General features: G+C 38.7%; 1 protein-coding gene across 1 annotated transcript in view; it reads right to left on the reverse strand.

The window, feature by feature from the left end:
* Window positions 1-985: 985 nt before the first annotated feature.
* The window catches only part of COL11A1 (collagen type XI alpha 1 chain), a 144,793-nt gene continuing 131,090 nt past the window's right edge, over window positions 986-14,688 (reverse strand). Inside the window, exons 58-67 of the mRNA XM_086753159.1 lie at window positions 12,040-12,093; window positions 10,405-10,512; window positions 9,758-9,811; window positions 9,638-9,673; window positions 9,029-9,082; window positions 8,000-8,249; window positions 5,674-5,786; window positions 4,783-4,851; window positions 4,058-4,291; window positions 986-2,746 (exon numbers count right to left, since the gene is read on the reverse strand). Coding sequence (XP_086609285.1) covers window positions 2,600-2,746; window positions 4,058-4,291; window positions 4,783-4,851; window positions 5,674-5,786; window positions 8,000-8,249; window positions 9,029-9,082; window positions 9,638-9,673; window positions 9,758-9,811; window positions 10,405-10,512; window positions 12,040-12,093 — 1,119 coding nt within the window. The 3' untranslated portion in view covers window positions 986-2,599. The remainder of the gene's footprint in view (window positions 2,747-4,057; window positions 4,292-4,782; window positions 4,852-5,673; window positions 5,787-7,999; window positions 8,250-9,028; window positions 9,083-9,637; window positions 9,674-9,757; window positions 9,812-10,404; window positions 10,513-12,039; window positions 12,094-14,688) is intronic.

The raw sequence follows: 14,688 nt of genomic DNA on the forward strand, positions 1-14,688 counted from the left end.
TTGAGTAAGGAATTTCACTTGCATAGTTTTGGAGTAGTCTTTTTTTTTAAATAATAACAGCATATAATGAATCTGAGGTTTTATGTTTTTATGCCTATTAGCAGTTGACTACAGAATCTGAGGTTCATTTTATAGAAGGACTCATGTGATTTTTTTTTTTTATGTGACATTTTCAGTTCTGAAGAGTGTTCTTCTGTTTGGGGTTGTTTGTTTTTGTTGTTGTTAGGCAGTGCTGATAAAAGACTTCTGTCGAGGGAAAAATAAATAGCATAATTTTTTCCTTGGACAAGGACAGAAATACATAATGGCAATTTTTTTTCCCCTTTAATCAGAAACTTTGAGAACTGCTCCTCTGCCAAGCTTACTTGAGCTGGTTTCACAGCTGGCATGGACATAACCAGAGTTCATAAAGAACAGTTATCAGATTTAAAAAAAAAAACCAAAACCCAAACACATTTGGGAAGAGGCCACTGAATCCTGGTATTGCTTGTCCCCGATGGCCTATGTCATGGCTCTAGCTTGGGACCCATCATCAGTTCTGGTTCTACTACCTGAAAGAAAGTACTGGAAATTCTGTGTTCCGGTAGTTTTTAGGTCTTGGTCTAGTTCTTGTCTTCCATTTCCCAGCAATAATTAGGGTCACTTGCCTGCCTTCTGGGATCCTACAAGGATAAGCACTAGATATTGTAGGTGGTAAGAGAGAAAGACTGTTGGGTTCCTGTCTCGTGTTTGCTACTATGATGTGGACTGCTGCAGCTACAAATCCATAGAAACTAAATGTGAAATTATCAGCCTTGCTGCATACAGCCACATCACCATCTTTTCTGTTAACAATTCTCTTCTAGTGGTGTTGCCCAGTGCTTGCCAGGATGTGTAGTAAGATTACTTCTTTTTTTTCTCTTGAGTCTGGACGGTCTGGAAGCAGAGTGAAGTTACAGTCCTGACAGTGAGCGAGTGTTGGACATCGAAAAACAAGAATGACCAATCCAGGTAGACAAGACTTGATTTTATTAATAAAATTTGTATTTTTCCTCTTTGAGGTGACAGTTACAAACTTTGGTTCAAAAATAAAAGAAAATATGAACAGCAAGAAGTTGACTTTTGAAATCTCACTTTTACATGTATAAACGTGCATAAGAAAATACCAGTTGGAAACGATCCAGCAGAAGCTAGTACTATTTAATTTAACAATTTATAAGAAATAGAAACAAACTTTTCTTTTCAAGTCTTACATATATTATGAAAAATAATTACAAAAGGATTTGTGTCTTGTAAAGCTAAAATGTAATTTCTACTTCCAGCTACTTGAATAAAATGTTGAGGGAAGGCCAAATCAACTTTTTTTTTGGTGAGATTTGAATAACAAATTGTAAGAGTTGGGGTCAAAGACAGCTCTGTAGGAAGCAGTCCCCTCGTATGTTGCTTAGCAACTATGTAGAATCACATGACCTAGACATATTGCATCCCTGCCCTTCAGCTCAAATAACAAGGAAAAAAAATAATTCATATTAATGGGATGGGCAAATATTGTATAGGACCATTCTGTGGAACTGTTAGTATCCAGTTCAGGAAGCGAACATCCATCATTGCTTACAGAAAAATCTAAGTAAACACTGCAAAAATCCATAAATAACTGTTTAGAATCCAGTTTTAATATTTATGCAGACCAAATAAGCACAATGGAAACAGATTCACATGAGATTAAAAAAGAGAAAAAAAGGACAGCTATACGACTACTTCATTTCACACAGACTCTTACAGAGAAGTTGGCTTTTTTCTTACATATTTTCCCCACCCAAAAATATAAACTTGTTTATTTTAGGTATATACAGGTATCTTGTGAAATTCTGAAATTAGAAAAGAAAATAAGAAGTCTGAGGTATAGCACCATGGAACACAGCACCTTTGAAGGTGGTTCGTTATTGAAATGAATCATCGCAGAGTGATACCAGCAGAAAACAGTTGTTGCGAGTGTGCTGCTCAAGATCTTCCCATTTTGCCACCTTAAATTTTGTTGGCGATGTCAAATAACAAAGCTCTTCAACAACAATATATACAAAGGGATTTTATTATTAATCATTCAGAAATGGAATTGGCTTCACTGGCAATGACAGTTTTATTTTTTCAGAATACATACACAGTATTGACAATGTAGTTTTGCAATTATAAAATAAGAGCCAGATGCAATTCAGAGACACATGCAAGTTTTGGAAATGGACAGAGAAATAACAGTATAGTCCTGTACACAGAATAATTACAGTTTATTTAAAAACTTTCTTAACACCTCTTTGTTGTAATGAAGGAGCACCATGTCATTCTTTTTTTTTTTTTTTTTTTTTACAGCACCAAAGGAATCCAAAGGGCAGTGTTCCTAAAGTGAGCCCTATGTGTTGTCTGTCTGTGCCACAGCATCTTTGCAAAATAAGTTTAAGTCATGTGATTCTGGCCCTACAAGGGCAACAATTACTTTCTAGATAAGACATACATACACAGCAAGACATGTTTTCTATGCCATCCTTATTCAAAACTTGCATGTGGCATGAAGTGGGTTGGTAGCACCAAAGTGCAACATTTTTGCTGATCTGATGTTGTCTTAAGCTTAACCAAGGAAGCAGACAGGACCGACCTCAAATCCAAACTTCTGGTTCTGATCACCAAAGTCATTGATCATCACATCAACTATAGGCACTTGGTCTATTTTGGGTGTGTTGATTTCAATCACCGTCTTTGCATAGCCCTTTCTTGACTGTTAAAAAAGAAGAAGGAACAAACGCAAACATGGTTATATATCAGAGCAGTAAGTATGTGCTGTAGAGCTTCACAGGCTATCTCTGAAGTGCAGAACGTATAAATTACTGTCCCTCTCATGCACCAGACATTATGAACTCTAAAGTTTGTTTTCTTAGGATTTTCTTTTAAAAAATGACACAGAATATTTTGGATTTCAGAAAGAGCTCAGCCCTTAGTAGGCTTTTTTTGACTTACTAAAACAAACAGGCCTACAAGTAAAAAAATTACCTAAGAAAGACAGTTAAAGTTTTTTCTTAGAGAATTCTGAGTTCACATCTATACTAGTTAACGAATAATAATAGTAGTCCTATAGCAGTGGGCATGTCTTCCTTGTGAAGAAATCACTAATTAGTTGTGAAAGGCAAAAACAAAGACCCATTTCTAAGAAGACAGACTGTAACCGTCTCACAAACTAGTACCGCAGCTGTTTGGACACAAAAGGAAGTAGCAGTCTGACAGGACTGCCAACTGATGCACTTAGACACCAGGTTTGAAGGCACACCATTACTTCTGAACAAAGGTTCTCTACCTCCTCTATCATCCAGCCGAGCCATCATGTTAGTTATCAGGACTGTACTTCGTTCAGGTGGTCTCTCATATCTTGCTGAGACCCCTCCCTTTCAGTTATGCCAGGGCCTTGGAGTTTAGATGAGCATCCAAGCTGGTAGAACTGAATGGCCTCAGTCTAGTGACTAAATAACTTCCAGCTCTCTCTGGAGCCCTACACTCACCCACTGTGGATAACAAAGGCAAAACAAATACACAGGACACCATTCTGTTTCTGAAAAGATGTAGCTCTTGCTATGCCTACAGAGACGCTCCCAGAGAGGTCATCAGACAGCTGATGCATGTTTGGAGAGCTTCAGGGATTTTAGCTGAGCTAAGGTAAGACTTTGAAAGGTACAGTCCACAAGCTTTGCCTGGCTTTGACTACCAAAAATTAGAAAAGGAGATACTATGTCACGTATCAAACTATGCAATTAATTCACTATGTTGGGGTACATACATATGGTTTAGTTCATACAGCCTGTATCCATGCCAGGTCCATTCCATTTCGGTTGCTTGGCTTAGTTATTTTGGTTTGGTCCATATATGAAAATTAAATAAGAGACTAGTGTGCTGTAGTTAAAAATCTACTGAAAGGCAGTCTATTAAAAATAAAGTGTTTAGAAAGCTTTTCTCAGAAGAAAGCTGTGAAAAAAAGAATTCGTTTTATTTCTACTTTGACAGGTTGTTTTTGTAAAGACTCTTCTGAAACTCTACTTACTGCACAGCCGTCGTGAAGAGCTTTGATGTAAGGATTGTTGTCATAAGACATTTCTTCATCGTTTGATCCTAAGAACCTTAGTGCTTTGTCATAGCTATCAGATGATGCATCATGCCAAGCGACAGACTGATGACAGTTGTAAGTGAAGTTTTGTCTGGCAGAGGCGCTCAGCAGTTTAAGGAACGTCATTTGGACCATATTAATAGAATTGCCTTCAACATCCAAATAGGAAAGCTGGAAAACATAAGGAGTTACATGAATATTTATGTATTTCCTTGGTTAAAATGCAAAACAAAATTATTGTTGACAAAAGAACCACATAACTGTCCTTAATAAAAAAATCAGCCCACACATATTACTTTTTTTTGAGTTTTGATGTTCAATAAAGCTATGACCCAGTAAATAGATTTTCATGTAGCAATATATTTAGGATAAACAACTACATATTTTAGCTTCATTCTAATGGAAAAAGACAATTACTCCAACCAGATCCTCACCATCAGCCATACAGGTGACCATTGGGATCATTGTGGGACAATGCAGAGTTGGATTCTGCTGTCCACTGGCAAGAAGCCATACAGCTGCCCTGATATTTAGGGCAAAAAGGCTGGGGCTGAAAAGTCTTTTCGTTATCTAAATATTTGTAAAAAGTCCTTGGGATCTGTTGATCCCTTGTAACATATACTTGATTCGTGAAGAACTGTTACATTGCAGTGACAACTTACAAGTTTGCCTCGCTTAAATTCACTAAACCAAGATCCGGGATTCTCCTTTGGCCACGATGAAATTCTAACCTGTGTGGTAAAACAGCAGAGATGAAAATATTTAAAACATACATTAACAGTTGTGAAGGTTTTACATTATCTGAGAAAAATTTCACAGCAGGTAGTAAAGAATGGTTCTTTTTTTCTGAGCTCTCAGCCTCTTTAAAGCTCTAAAACAGAATGTTTTTCTTGTACAGAGTGCCTTCAAATTAAAGACTTCAAATGGAATCCAAAAGATCCAAAAGATCCAAAAGAGAACTAGTTCTATTTCAGGGAGACTGCTGTCATCTGTTAGGGTTCAGGTAAACCGCTGGTATAAATTGGTCCTGTGAAGAGTGTCTAAATTAGAATATTCACTGGTGTTGATGTTGATAGATGTCTCTCATTTAGGCAAGCTTTTAGAAAGCCTTCCTCTACACCATCTGCCCTATTAGAGGTAATTTATAACAATGAGTGAGGACACTGTTACTACACAGTGTTTTACATCTACTTTGCATAGCTATAAGTGAATAGATATAAACAAATCCAGAGGAGAAACACAGTAAGAGTTTAGCTTTTAGGGGTCAATTGCTAGATTATGCACTTTAACCAGCTGCACAGCTATGCTGCATTCTGAAATACAGTGAAAGGTGAGCAAGCAGGTGCACCGATTCCCTGTCTGCGCAAAAGAATGAAGATGCTGTTTGTTAACTCTGTGTACCTTTTATCACTTCATTCCATTTACGCGAACCTCAACGTAACCAGAAAGACATCTATGAAAATGTGACAATGTGTTTATCCTCTTTAGTGCAACATTGCAACAGCACAGCAGGGTCTGTCAACAGCCAGCTGAAAGCACAGATTGGTACTTACTCCTTCAGATTTCTTGTCTGGGTAGATGCACGTTTCCCCACCTGCTGTGAAATTGCAGTATACTTTGAAGGAGTCTCCAGAACAGCCCTGGTTAGGATCAATCCAATATTCCCCTAAAACAAATGAGAAAATATTTGCCTTCTAGAGCAGAAATGGTATCTGGAAGATCCAGGTTTTATGGCTACCTAATGGTCCTCTGAAGTTTGTAGCAAAGTTATTTTATCTGAATGATGAGAAAGCAACCCTTTCTTTCCTGCCTTCTGCTTTGTTGCTGCTGTTGTTTATGAAACATAACACCAGGATCAAAGTCTATTTTTATCTGCATCCTTTTGTTTTTGCCTAATTTTATTTCAAACCATGACTACTGCAGGATACTGCTGAGGTTTTGGAGGAACTGTGGAGACCTCAGTCTAGAGGTGGAAGGACATTACATGTGAAACACACATTGCAGGTCTCAACAATTTGGCCATTTCAGTATTTCTGCTAGAAGGATAATTAGTATCTGTGGTGACATCACTCTGTCAGAGCAGAGCAGAAGCAGCCTTAAGCAGAAATAAGATATGGCTGAGGTCAGAGAGCAAAATTTGGCATCATTTGCACATCTGTCTACGTAAGACGGCTGCACAGGGCTTTGTGAGGTTGCAGCTGGCACAAGTACCTAAAGCTTCCATTGAGAGAGTTTTTTACTACTGGGTTATGAAGCTGCAACACTAGTGACACTTCAGGCTGCTTTATTTGATAAAAACACCTGAATTAATGCTTGGTTAGGTTACATAGTGGGAGAGACAGTTAAAACTTGCATGAGGCTTCCCACAGTGTCAGCAGTCCTACCAGAGTGGGATGATTGAGGATTCAGGGCCTACAGTGCTAGGGTGATTAAGGCTGGGCATGACAGATAACCATCATCAATCCAAGGTCCATTAAAAATCAGCGCTATTAAAAATCTACCCTTCTAATTATACCGATAATTTCTGTGACGTGGGTCCTTATCTCCAGCTAGTTTCACAGCAGGACAGCAAATGACACCTAATCCAGTTTCAAGCCAATAGAGGTTTCAAAGAGGCATGACAAATCCTCTCACCCGTTCTGTCTTCTGCTTACAGGGCACAGACAACACATTTAGGGTGTTTTAAAATTCTACCAATTCAGGCTGTATTTACTGAAAATAGTCTTTCCTACCTCTACGTCTTGTCCCTGGAAAATTTTGGATAATGAATGCCTTTTCTTTTCTCTTACCCAAAATAAGATTACATTTGTATGATTAAAGCTCCAAATAATTAACAAATTGGTAAATGAAGAAGGTGAATGCGTTCTAGAAAAAAACATTCATTATTATGGAGGTACTGAATTGTTAAATACATGCTTTTCATATAGCACATACACTGCTTAACTGTTCCTCAAGGCAACCATCTGTTTTTATCTATCTAGAGTGAAAGCAATAAAATATTATTAAACTGTCAAAATCTATTTATTCCTCCCATTTAAAAACAGACAGATATTGCTTTGAACTGAGAAAAATATCCATTGCAATAAAAAAAAAAATAGGAAAGGATGAAAACTCTGTGAAGGCTGGCTTTCATTTAAACCTTTCCAGAGGGGTAAACTCAGTTAGGGGAAAAAAAAAAAAAGAAAAAAACCAAAAAGTGATTAAATCAAGACAGTTCTTCAGAACACAGTGTCTTGTTCATGCATTTTATTAAGCTAGTGCTTAGCAGCATTGAACAGTTTCAGAGAAACTTGCATGTCTATTTGCTAAATGATACGGAACAAACAGTGGTCATGCAGTAGAACAAATTATTGTTTCTAAGGGTAAAAGAATAGTAAATTTTTTGAGAGTCATAATCAATAATAAATCTCATATAATACCAATGCTATTTTATATTACTATGCTAAGCTAAAGTACATAGCTACTAAAATAATTCCCAGTTCTTTTAAAAGAAGCTATTAGCTATCCCAGCATGCTGTGATTAGCTATCCCCAGCATTTGTGATTTTACTTTCCGTCGATCTAAATGGCATCAATCTTCCGCCCCTCTCCTGATTGGATAGTTTTGAAAATGCAAGGCCCACCTTTCAGAACACTAACTGTTTTTTATTTATCACTTTCAAAAGTTTTCAATCTAAAACCAGATCATGTTACGTATTTAAATAATTTTGGCTTTTAGCAAGAGAACATCTCTTACTTCCATTTTATAAATTTTTGTATCTGCAAAAAATGGATTTAATGAGACTGTATGTATTAACTATATTAACCATCTACCACTAATTAATTATTCTGCCGAAGTATCTTAGCAGATCGTAACTTCAGCCATGCAATATTAACATACCGTCTGGGAAGTCCGGGTGGCAGAGCTGCAAGTCTTTGCAAGTTCGGGCTGGGTTATTCTGGGTGCCCATTGGATACTTCATATGCTCAATGTCTTGCTTCAGTGAATTCAACGAACCAAAGATCTCTTCCATGCCGTCGGAATAATCCAGAATATTATCGCCAGCATCAGATAACATGTAATCAGGAGATCTTCTTGTCTTTTTGGGCGACTGGATTGGCAGCGGCTGGATTACCTCACCCGGAGGACCCTGAGTGGAGAACAAAGTATCTGGTTACCTTTTCCGTTTGTTTTTCAGCTGCATAAATATGCACAGGAAGAGCATGGAACGCAGCTTAGAGATGCTTTCAACAGGCTTTCTTCAAATTCTTTATTTATTTCACTTATTTCCTCCAGATTTACGCCTATGGGCTTTGATTTACTTGCAGAAAAAGATGGTTGTAGAAGGTCAAACCATTGTTGTGCTCTGAACTCTTCTCACTACATTGCTGTTCAGCAAAGAGAGCGCTGCCCTCACGTAAGTCAAGCCTGCAGAATTGACTTGCAATTGCCTCTTTATGCCTGGCAATTCCTTCAACCACAGGCATCGCCTGTGACAAATGACAACTGTGGATGTTTCCTATGACAAAGCAGTATTTCACTTAAAGAAATTGAAACACTTCGTTCAGATTTGGACTGTGTTCATTGTAGATTGTTATGATATGAGAAAAAAAATAGTAGAAACAGAAGAGTATTAACAGGGGAAACTAAAACAATTCCATTTCCTGTGCTTCAATATAACACATTAAATAATTATTGTGAGGGGTTTTGTTTGTTTGTTTGTTTTTTTAAGTTTCTAATGGCTTTTTCAATGCAGACAATGTATTTCAGTGTCTGATGGATCTGTGTTTCCTGAAAAAATGAATTTTCAAACAATCTTTAATATTTTCCTTATCTGCAAGTTCACAAGTGTGATTTTCTACCCTTGTCAACACAGGGTCATCACGTCAGTGTAATGTGCATGCACGTCAAATAAGAGATCTTACTTACGGGAGGACCAGGTGGACCAGGTAACCCACTGTCACCCTTTTGACCAGCAGGACCCTATAAAGCAATAAAAGAAACGCAGTGCTGACCACGCTGCACAATGTTCAAAAATAACACACAGAAAAATCATAGAATTATAAAATGGTTTGGGTGGGAAGGGCCCGTTAAATCCCACCCAGTCCAACCCCCCTGCCAGGAGCAGGGACATCTCCAACCAGATCAGGTTGCTCAGAGCCCCGGCCAACCTGGCCTGGAATGTTTCCAGGGATGGGGCATCCACTGCCTCTCTGGGCAACCTGGGCCAGTGCTCCACCACCCTCAGTGTAAAACATTTTTTCCTAATATCCAGTCTGAATCTACTTCCCTCTATTTTAAAACCACTACTCCTAGTCCTATCACAACAGGCCCTGCTGAAGAGTCTTTCCCCATCTTTCCTGCAGCCCCCTTGAGGTACTGGAAGGCTGCTATAAGGTTTCCCCGGAGCCTTCTCTTCTCCAGGCTGAACAGCCCCAGCTCTCTCAGCCTGTTCTCTCATAGGAGAGGTGCTCCAGCACCTCTCCCCTTAAAAAGTTAACTAAAAGACAAAAAAAAATATGGAGGAGAATTACTCACACTGGATCCTTTGGAACCTTTAGGACCTTGGGGACCCTATGGAAAAGAACATATAACTACCGTTGGAGGATATTCCACACAACACAGGGGTGTTTTGAACAGGATGACTGGATTACTTACAGGCAAACCTGGAGGACCAGGGGGTCCAAGTGGACCAGCAGGACCGGAAATTCCCTAAGAAAGAACAAGAGAATAAGTACAGAACTGAAGTATTCTACATACTGGACTGGATTTAAAAAAATGCATACCTATGAAAAAGGTAGTCCTACTAAGTGTCCAACCCTGATCAGTTCTGATTTAGGCCATCTGCTAGGGTCCAAAATAGTTTGGCAGTTTAAAATATTGACAGTTGAGTTGCTTGACAGTTTGAGTTGTTATGCTGCAGTACTTACAGACACAGCTGTGTCGCCCTTCAGATTGGCTTGGAAACCTCACTTTTTACATAGTGTCTTAAAACATGGCTTAAACAACTAGGAGAAAGGAAGCTACTCTGGGTAGTGCAGTTAATAAACATGATGAGATTGGTGCTACTAGCATCCCTAACTTACCTGTAGGTGTTTTCTTCATCTTCTGAAACACTCTGATCTCATTTTAAGCTCTTTTAACTTCACTGTCTGTGTACAATGCCTAGGAAAGTTTTAACCACTAGCGGGAGCCTCTGGGTGTTAAACGTTTGTAGCAACTTTATGTCTCTTAAAAGAAAGACTGGAATACATACTCTTCGCTTGCACTGAACCTGAATAAAAACACTGGTATGTTTTACTCACTGCATCACCCTTGGCTCCAGGAGATCCCTGCGGGCCAGGAAGACCCCTGTCACCCTTTTCGCCCTGTTCTCCTGGAGGTCCAATCAGGCCAATCAAACCAGGATGTCCCTAAACAAGATAAAAGAAAAAATAGTTAAAACTCAATATATACAAAGAAAATGTGCTTTGCAAATACACAAATTAGAGCTTTCAATGTTGTCACTATTGGTAGTGAACCATTAACCTGAAAACAAATTATTCTGAAAGCATATTCATTGTTGTTGGCCTTCAGACTTGGAGATTATTTGCAAGCTGTGACCGCTTATTGAGTGCAAGAGGGCTAAGTGCATCATAGTTCTTTCTTACTGAAATTGATAGAGCAATAACAGTACCTGTAAGTACAAATTCCATACTAGCTTTCACATTTAGATGCTATAAGCATATTATGAAGTTGCACATTTTTCCCCACATGTAACTGTATAAACAGCTGATCCAAGCACATAAATGTGCGGGTTTTGCGTAGCAGGGTGGAGGGGGCTAGCGAGCCTCGTGGGCCTTGCAGGCCTCACCCTCTGGCCTCTCGCCGGACGGCCGACTGGGCCCGGCCTGGCTGCAAGGAGTGGAGAGGAGATGAGATGTGAAGAGATTCTGAGAGGCGTCTGCCTGAGCCGGTTGCGAAGAACTTCTTGTGTTGCGAAGAACTTCTTGTGCCCCTGGGAGGGACCCCACAACGGAGCAGGGGAGGAATGTGAGGAGTTCTTCCCCCAAGGAGGAAGCAGCGGCTGAAAACAACGTGTGATGGACTGACCGCAACTCCCATTCCCTCTTCCCCCCTGTACTGCTCAGGGTAGAGGGTGAGGAGGTGGAGATAATTTGAAATGAAGTTAAGCCCAGGAAGAGGGAGGAGTCGGGGGGAAGTTGTTTTTTTTTTTTCTCCCTCTTTCTCATTAACCTGCCTTGGTTTTATTCATAATAAATAAATAGTTTTCCCCAAGTCTGTTTTGTCCATAATGGTAATTTCAATTATTTCTCCTTGTCCTTATCTCAAACCTTGAGCTTTTTTGTTATATTTTCTCTCCTCCATTCTCTCAGAGGCTGGGGAGAGTGAGCGAGAGACTGCATAGCTTGGTCCCAAGCGGGGATAAACTATGACAATAAACAAAACCTGAAATTCAGAAGATGTAATCATATTCATATCCCCTTCTCGATACAGTTTTTGTCTGATACACAAGCAATCAATAAATTGTTGGGAATCCATTAGAAAATGCTATCCTGCATATTTCAATCTATTGTTTCAAAATAAAGTGTTATAGCTGTTAAATATTTACACTTTGTTGTTTTAAAATAAAAATCTCAAATACTGGTTGCGACTCTGTTTGTTCTCATTATATCAATGACTTTGGGATTTTTATTGCAAGGAAGAATCGCGTGGTCAAAAGATGACGACACAGGTTAGCTTTTTCTTTCTATGTATCTCCAGGATATCAGATGTGGCTTAAAACTTCATGATTACTATTAAGGCTACAGGAAGCTGAGTGCTAGGCAAGGTAAGTTGTCTTGCTTTCTAACACGAAGTCCCTAACGTTTCTGCTAATTTTATACAGATTTTTAGAGTGAGTCAAAATTACAAAGGCACAAGCAATGAATAAAGCATACCTTCTCTCCTTTGGAACCTGGATCTCCTTTCAGGCCAGGCAAGCCAGGTGGACCCTAAAGAAATCAAGAGAAGTAATGTTAAAATAAGTTTTAACATACTGCACAGATCATGTTTTGTTGAAATACTATTAAAGGCAGTGCTAGTCAAAGTACAGTCATTCAGTGGTTGATGGTTGTGATTTAGGGCCCAAAATAAAGTTGAAATGTATGTTTAAAAAGGCATAATGATGCTACTGTAGCATTTACATTACTTTAAAATTAGCAACCTATGAAGGGTTGTATGAATAGAAATTTATTAAGCAGTAAAGCAAGAGATATTTAAAAAGAATTTAAAATATTTTTTTGTTGATTAGCCTAATTTTGTTTGTAGTTACATTACATGCCTTCAACTATTACTTCCACCTTAATTATGTACATTATTTTAGTTGCTTATTTTAGCCCTTTCTTTCGTGAGAGTGTGGAAAGCAGCCTCTTAATTTATTTTCCTCCAGTTTACTACAGCTCAGTAAGATTTTTGCAGAATATAAATCAGGTTGCTTACAACAACTGCTCTTCAATGTTTTTTTGTTGGAGAACTACCTCATATTTTGTTTCAGCAGCCGGGGTGTTATCTTGGGATTATGGTTTCCTTGACTTGCCACCTGAAACTCCTGTATGACCACGAATAATGCATTTAAATCTGTATTTTCTAAATATTCAAGTCTTTTCTACTCAACATTGCAAGCTTACTTAAGGTGATCTAGGTGTGCTAGCTCCACTGATCATGGTCCTTTGTCACTTTTGGAAATGTGATTAGATACATGAATTCCTGTGTTGGATAGGAATAATACTCCTGCCTTACGGAGGTGTTACACTGATGCCTTTTAAGCACTTACATAGTTCACCATCATATAAGCAGCTCAATTTCTAAGATGTATTTACAAGCCCCCCTTTTTGCAGCACAGTAAAGACGTTACATTATGAACTGAGTAAGAAATGCTCTTCATTCTAAGTTTTATCATGCAGTTGTCTCTAAATATTACCCCATGCAGCTAGATTTCTGTAAACAAAAATATGCTGGGACAGGAAACAGACCTGTAAACAACCCACACAGGGTCAACAGAACCATTCTACAAGCCCCTCCGTATTTTTGGGGTGGGTGTGGGGAAGTGACAACCCAAACCACTCATTTTTTTCAGGTGGTTCCAATGTAAACCGAAGTTTAGCAAATCTGTTGGAAAACTCCGTTGCACTTTTGCTACCTGGGAAATTATTGCGAAGGATAAACACATTCACATGGACAGGTCTTAATTTCTGCACATCCCTTGCAAAAACCACTCAATCATCTTGCTATATCTTAACACAAGCTTCCTTTCCCTGACAGTGCTTTTTTTAATCTTTACTAGGGTCATAAGAGCTATCCATTTTAACAATAGTCAAAAATATAGCTGTATAGATGGCACAGAAAAAGATGATGTATGAAGCTTATTAAAAAAAAAAAAAAGCACCTTTTTTTTCCCCTCCAACTTTCTAGGAAAAAAAAACCAAACTTTATTCCTTCTTTATAAATTTAGAAGAACTTTGAGGGATTTGAGAAATCTTCTGAGATTCACAAGAATGGCAATGTGGGTTTTGTGTAATTTGTACAGAATGAGGAGAAAACTTCAGGCCAGGCAGCGCACAGGCAAGCACAGAAAAGGCATTCATTTCTCAGAGGCTGTTTATCTCACACTCAACGTGTATGCCTTAGGCGTAGCGCTGCTAGAGTGAGTCAGTATCTCATCCCTACTGGTGTCCTGCTGGCAGCGGACATCTGTGAAGTTAGGATACGGATAGCCGTAATGAGTGACCTTTTCAACTTGGCACAGATTCAGAAGCGCTCTAACACTTCACGTACAAAATATTATTCAGTGTGTATCCTTTCCATCTCTGCTTCAGGATATCATTAGATGCAAAAGTCTAGGCAAATACATAATTCATGAATGAAAAGTGAAATTTTTAAGCTTTTGGAATACAGAATCAGACATTTTCACCTGGTCTTATGCTCTACCGCAAATCTGCTTTCATATACTCCTGATAGCAATCGACTGTGGAGGGAGGGAGGGCAAGCTGGGAAACCTAACCTCAGCGACTTGTACATATAAACGTAACTTCCCTAAAATCCAAAATAAAGTTTAAGTTGCAGCAATGCATCTGAAAAAAGTTCCTGTTGAGCTGACAGAAAGCCTGTGCATTTGGGAGTACATAGTTCATTAATACACGCAGCTTCCAATTTGAATTGAATATTTCAGCTGTCAAATGTTGGAAGAGAGATCTTTGGTGATGTATCTGGAGGATTCTGGTGACTGACATGTGGGAGAGGGATGCTTATTATTGCCGAATAATTGTCCATTGGCTTTTAGATTTCAGCACAGAACTGTAACAGAGGAGATCAGTTCTCAGTTCCCTCATTTGTCCCCCATACATTTTATTTGCAAATTGGGACACATCATTTAAAAACTATGGTGGTGGTCCCACCATAAACTCTTGGGAGAGAAGAGGTTTTTATTGTGAGCTTAGCACAGGGGAGTCCTTTTTTTTGCAGCTTCTCATTCATTGTTCCTAACCTCTCACTTGGAAGCAATACCTTATCCATGAAACGTTAGCCAAAATTAGAATGTTGAAATAAAG

The sequence above is a fragment of the Chlamydotis macqueenii genome, chromosome 8 (genome assembly GCF_036417535.1).
Source record: "Chlamydotis macqueenii isolate bChlMac1 chromosome 8, bChlMac1.mat, whole genome shotgun sequence".
NCBI lineage: Eukaryota > Metazoa > Chordata > Aves > Otidiformes > Otididae > Chlamydotis > Chlamydotis macqueenii.